Source organism: Lactuca virosa, chromosome 5, assembly GCF_052849685.1.
Source record: "Lactuca virosa cultivar CGN04683 chromosome 5, Lactuca_virosa_CGN04683_v6, whole genome shotgun sequence".
Taxonomy (NCBI): Eukaryota; Viridiplantae; Streptophyta; class Magnoliopsida; order Asterales; family Asteraceae; genus Lactuca; species Lactuca virosa.
In genome coordinates this window covers 361,977,324-361,983,174 of record NC_136430.1, presented here as the reverse complement: position 1 = coordinate 361,983,174, position 5,851 = coordinate 361,977,324, and the positions used below count along the sequence as shown (strand labels likewise).

General features: G+C 34.9%; 1 protein-coding gene across 4 annotated transcripts; it reads right to left on the bottom strand.

The window, feature by feature from the left end:
* Positions 1 to 2,228: 2,228 nt before the first annotated feature.
* LOC145116378 (putative inactive ATP-dependent zinc metalloprotease FTSHI 3, chloroplastic) lies at positions 2,229 to 5,393 on the bottom strand. 4 transcript variants are annotated; one of them, XM_079052717.1, is made up of 7 exons: positions 5,030 to 5,393; positions 4,830 to 4,916; positions 4,337 to 4,391; positions 3,863 to 4,099; positions 3,463 to 3,786; positions 2,597 to 2,897; positions 2,229 to 2,517 (listed from the first exon to the last, which is right to left on the bottom strand). In XM_079052717.1, the coding sequence occupies exons 2-7, from the start codon at positions 4,853 to 4,855 to the stop codon at positions 2,348 to 2,350; spliced, it is 1,113 nt and encodes a 370-aa protein (XP_078908843.1). In that variant the 5' UTR covers positions 4,856 to 4,916; positions 5,030 to 5,393; the 3' UTR covers positions 2,229 to 2,347. The 4 variants fall into 4 exon arrangements, with proteins under 4 accessions (XP_078908843.1, XP_078908844.1, XP_078908845.1 ...); XM_079052718.1 differs by having other exon boundaries at positions 4,337 to 4,385; XM_079052719.1 differs by lacking the exon at positions 5,030 to 5,393 and having other exon boundaries at positions 3,863 to 4,256; positions 4,830 to 4,890.
* Positions 5,394 to 5,851: the final 458 nt, after the last annotated feature.

Below are 5,851 nucleotides of genomic sequence, written 5' to 3'. Positions count from 1 at the left end.
AGAGTAGAGGTTTGGGAATTACCTATGTTACATTGCCTTTCTTCTTGAATAACCAGAGAAAAAATCTTGTTCACAGCAGGTATAGGGTCCATAAGCAGTATCTGACCTCTCACTTGTGCATAACTAGAATTCAACCCCATTAGGAAACTCATGACATGTTCTACCTCTTTAGCTCCACCACATGTGCATTTTCCACAAGTACAATGAGTACTATAATTGGATAATTCTTCCCAAAGTGTTTTAAGCTTTGTGAAATAAGTGCTTACAGAATCTGATCCTTGTGTGAGATTCATCAGATCACGTTTGATTTGGAAAATTCTTGGACCATTGGCTTGTTGAAAACGTTCTTTCAATTCCTTCCACATATTAGCAGCAGTGGTAAGATAAATGATACTGGATGAAATTTCTTTCGAAACTGAATTAAGAATCCATGAAATAACAACATTATTGTTTCGATTCCAAGATCTGTAAGCAGCTTGATCAGTAACATCAGGTTGTTGAATTGAACCTTCAATAAAATCGAGCTTGTTCTTGACAGATAAAGCTATACGCATAGATCTGCTCCATGTAGCATAATTGTCGCCTGTGAGTATTTGCGAAACCAATACTAAACCAGGTCCATCAGAATTATGAAGATAGAAAGGATCGTTGTAAGAGTTTGAATCAGAGTAATTCAGATTCGAACTTGAATTTGAATCTGAAGGTGTTAAAATTGGGGCCGACATTATTGTGAACGATGATCAGAAAAAAATCAAGAAATTGATCGAGAAATCAATAACAGATCTAAGAACGGATCAAAAATCTAAGCTGAGAAACGAAATCACCATCAAGAGATCGAAGAAAAGAAACCACCATTGATGAAGTCATTATCGAAGAAGAATACAGAGTATATCTCTGATACCATATTAACTGATGAAGGGAAAGAAAGATGAGTGAATCAAATTCTCATTACTTCGTTAACTACATAGATTACAAAGAGATTATATACAAAGGTTTACCATACGCCTCTAATGCTAACATACTCTGTTACTAATTAACAAAATACTAACAGTAATTAACAATCTAACTAACTAAACTGTTAAATTACATTTATACTCCCAATAAATAGCGAAATCTATTCTTGGAACTGAAGCGCAAGCACCGAGAGGGCAAAGCCAATACGCACACAAGGTCAAAATTCAGTGAGTAGTTTTTTCTCTGATTGCTTTGTTGTACGTGGATCTTCTTCAATCGTTTTCTTATGTAGTTTATGTTATGAGTTCACACACTGACGCACGCAGGGGCAAAATTCAGAAAATTTCCTTCATTCAAATTAGTCCCGATTCTTGCTTTCTTAGACTCTCAGTTTAGTATACCAGGTTAATCAGGACTTTTTATCAAGTATGAACTACTCTCACTCTCGATTCTCACTTTCTTAGTTTGTATTCTGTTTGTTTACCAGGTTTTTATATCACTGTATTTTTTGTTTGTTTGTATATCATGATTAATTAAAAGTTTTGTTTGTTTAATTGGAACTTTCTTATATTTGTTTGTATACTCAAATTTTTGTTTAGATATTGTATTGAAAGTTTAACCAATTTTGGTTTTAATAAACTTTTCATCGTAGGACCCAAAGATGATGAAGACGGCTGATATCCCATCTTTTCTAAAACACGTTATGAAAGTTTCATCTAAAATAATCAGGATCATTACAAATTTAAAGTTTTTTTGAGTAAATTGGGTTTGCTCATGTGAATTGAAAAGATTTATTTGTGACATTAGGTAGACAGTTGAAAAAAATGGGGTGATTTTGAACGATGATAAAGGGTGTTTTAGTAAAAAGTTGTTTGTTCTACCTTGTTCCACCATTTTAAATGGTACTAAAGTTTATCAATTTAGTCTCATTTGTCTTGGTCTTTGTCCTGTCTTTTCTTTGTCCCATTCATACCAAACACTACATGAACCATATTTGTTCTATTATGTCCCGTTCAATCCCACACGCCAAACACTACATAATGGTAATGTGAAATTATAACCGTCCCTTCTGGTAGGATCTTGCCAAATATTGTCGTAAAATTAGAACTGTCCCTTCTGGTAGGATTTTACAGTTATAAGCTTGCAAAACGAAAAACAATCATATATAGGATCTGATTTTGACAACCTTGTTGTTAACCTTTAAAGTTTATATCAATATGTTCTCATCCAAACAAATGAACATATGCAATAATTTTAGTCATTTTATGTCCGCCATGATTAAATCACTTTGATTAAATTTAGTCTAAATAACACGATCAACAACCTATCTCCACTCTGCTGAAAGATCTTATATACTTACAAGTAACAATCGAATGAGCCATTCGAACAAATCCTATAGATAATTAGTTTGAAATCGATACCTCCCAACGTTTTCTAGTGCCATTTCTCCAAACAAATACGGTGACTTAGCTTCAGTAGCAGTAGCAGAATCATCATTATATATCTTTGTTGTGGCCCTCTCAACAGCTTGAAGAACATCCTCCTTGGTCACACAATGACCACCTAACAACATATCTAAACATAATCAACACATCGCCATGTTTAATTAAAAGATGTTAATGTTATTAAATTTAGCACAAACCTCTACGAGCAGCAAGTAGTATAGATTCATTAGCTATATTTTCAAGAGCAGCCCCAACTAACCCCGGTGTACGTGAAGCAACAAGGTCACAAATGACTTGTTTGTCCTCCTCCATGGGCACCTCTTCTAAATATAAACCAAAAATCTTTCGCCTTCCAACTTCATTTGGTTCACCCACAATTACTTTCCTGGAAAACCGACCCGGTCTCATCAAAGCAGAATCCAGTGACCCGGGTCTGTTGGTAGCAGCTATAACCACCACTTTTGCACCCTTCTCAAATCCATCCATCTCAGTCAAAAGCTATAACACATCAACAAACCATATTTTGTGTCAACTATTTCATTGTTTGACTTTCACCTTGAGCATTATATATATATATATATATATATATATATATATATATATATATATATATATATATATATATATATACACACACACACACCCACTTGGGGCTAGGTTATAATGCGGATGAACAACTATTGTGCGGACGTGTGGACAATGCTATTATATGAAAATTACTAAGAGATTAGATTGTTTAGTAATGTGAATACGTTCAACCTCACACAAGTATCGTCATTTTCATGCATTCTCACTAATTCTTATTCAATTTTGTTCTCACACATCGTTTTTCACTTATTTTCATTCTTACAAAATACGACTCAATAAATATTCTGACAGAATGAAAATAATAAAAAAAAAGTCTATAATAACCTTATAGACGATTTAATTAGTGAGAATGTATGATAATAACAATAGTTATGTAAGATTGAACGTATTCACATTATCAAACCACATATTTTCTTTGTCACACGTCCGCACAATAGATGTCAATCCACATTTGAACCTACCTCTATATGTATACCTGGTTTAAAGTTTGGTCACGTTCACAATTCATACTTGTTCCACGTTGGCCTCCAACAGCATCTATCTCATCAATGAAAATAATAGATGGTGAGCGTTTTTTCGCCTCCCAGAAAAGATCTCGAACACGGGCAGCTCCTGCACCGGCATAAATCTCGACCAATTCACTACCAGAAATTGAGAAAAACGGCACGTCAGCTTCCCCTGCCACAGCACGGGCCAACAATGTTTTTCCGGTTCCTGGGGGACCCGCAAGCAGAACCCCTCGTGGTAATTTTGCCCCAAGTTTCACATAGTTACTATCTCCTTTAATGCATAACACAATCTACAGAAGTTCGACATGCAAGATTAATCTTTCATCGTATCCCAAGTCAAAAGCAAGGGACAAATTAGTAACTTACCTCGAGAAGTTCAGATTTAGCAGCATCAACTCCTTCCACGTCATCAAAAGTTATGGATTGTTTCTTACTCGGTTTTCTATTTCTTATTTTTCCAATATTTTGGTTAACATAAAGCTCATACCACCAAAGCGAGATCCTGATCCAGTTAGAGGCTAACTGTAACATATTAAAAAGAAACCTTTGTGTTGATTTGAATAAAGGCTGCTGTGTCAATTCCAAGAGGGCACCAAAAATGATCTGCATTGATATGAAGCTTTGTTTTGTTTGTTTTGGTAGGAAAATGCTACAAATAGACAAAAAGAAGCTCCAACTATAATCGCGTATATCTTTCGACTTTGTTTAGCACCAGAACTCCTTTTTGTTTTATGAAATTTAGTTTTCACGGCCCGTGTGTCTGTAATTAATGTAACTCAAGAATATTATGCAATGAATTCCTGTTGTCAAGACTGAAAAAGAAGTATAAAAGTTGCATACCATAGCTGGTCTCTGAAACCGTACTCTCCTCTTTGGACGCACATTGACACTGGAACTACATGGATGTTGCAGATAATCAGTAATGTTATGGTATATATAAATCACACATAAAAAGGAAAAAGAAGACCGGCACATAGTTATTATACGAGGGAACTTTATAAAATATTTAAGATAGCTATAGATAAAACATAAATTAGTTAATTTTGGGAAAAAAATTATAAAAGAATAATCATTGAAGAATTTTTTTGACAAAAAAGTTTTTGTAAAATAATGGTTAGTGGTATGTGTCAAAATTAATAAATCTTTGTCTTTGGAGATGATTGAGAGAATACAATTTTGACTTTGATGAATGTAGAGGATGCCAAAACTTGGCTGACTACAGATCACTGATTATATCATACTACCATTAGAACAAATTTTGGCCACAACTATGCACGTAAAACACAATTGAAGAACAGATTAATTTAACCGAAAAAAAATGCAGTCCACGGACCTTTTTATCCGTTTGCACCACATCATCCCAAAACGACAATGCCCAAAAAGCACTGCAGTTCATGTTGCCTCCAAAACCCTTATGTTCCTGGATGAGGAAAATCGCGAAAAATAAAAACAGAACCTAAGAGTGAGAACATGGTGTATATGATTACCAGATACAACATATGAAAAAGAAAAATAAATAGTATTCCAGTTAACCTTAAGGAGCGTAGAGATGGGCGCTGCAGCATGCTTCGAAGAAAGGCAAAGAGACAGAGGAAGCGTGGAGGAGGATGTTGGCGGAATATATGAGAAACTCTTTTTAAAGTGAGAAGGAGACTGAACAAAAGGTTTGCCATCGCCATGTGTGTATACGGGGGCATAGATCGTCAGCAGGGGATTCAACAAAAGATTTGCCATCGCCATGGAGGGTTTTGGTGCTCTAAGGCCTGTAAGTAAAACCTGGATAATAATCCTTGATCACCAAGGTAAGGAACAAGAAACAAGAAGAATAAAAGGGAACAGGGACAAACGTTTTTCTGGGAAAATTGCTCAAGCTTTTCTAAGAAACGGGAATAAAAAACTGAACACAAAAACATAAAAGGTTGCCCTACTTATACCGAATGGAAACAAATCCTAATCTAACACAAAACACTAAATTGGAAAGTTTTTCTCAAAATACCTTGGCCTAAAATGTTTCATATTCTGAATTATTCCAACACGGCATGCAATGATTTTTAATATGGGTGTTCGCGGATTGATGCGGTTTATAGTGAAAACCGAAAACTGCACCACATATGTGGTTTTAAATTTTTACAAACCGCACCACAAAAATCCTAAACCGCAGTATGCGGTGCGGTTTTGTGGTTTTTAAGTGGTTTGTGCAGTTTCATAACTTAACCTTATTACTTATACTAGAAGAATCCCCGCGCGTTGCGCGAGAAAAGAATTATATAGTTAAAATAATAACTTTTACCAAGTTATTATTTAATATTTCTACTTTGAAACAAAATGTTAGTAGTAAAGAAAACATATAGTTAA

Coding starts and splice junctions, on each gene's coding strand:
- LOC145116378 (XM_079052717.1), bottom strand. CDS start 4,855: ATGATGTGGTGCAAACGGATAAAAAG. Junction 3,787..3,862: donor CTAAATCTGAACTTCTCGAG/GTAAGTTACTAA, acceptor GAACTTCTGTAG/ATTGTGTTATGCATTAAAGG. Junction 2,518..2,596: donor ACTACTTGCTGCTCGTAGAG/GTTTGTGCTAAA, acceptor ATATGTTGTTAG/GTGGTCATTGTGTGACCAAG.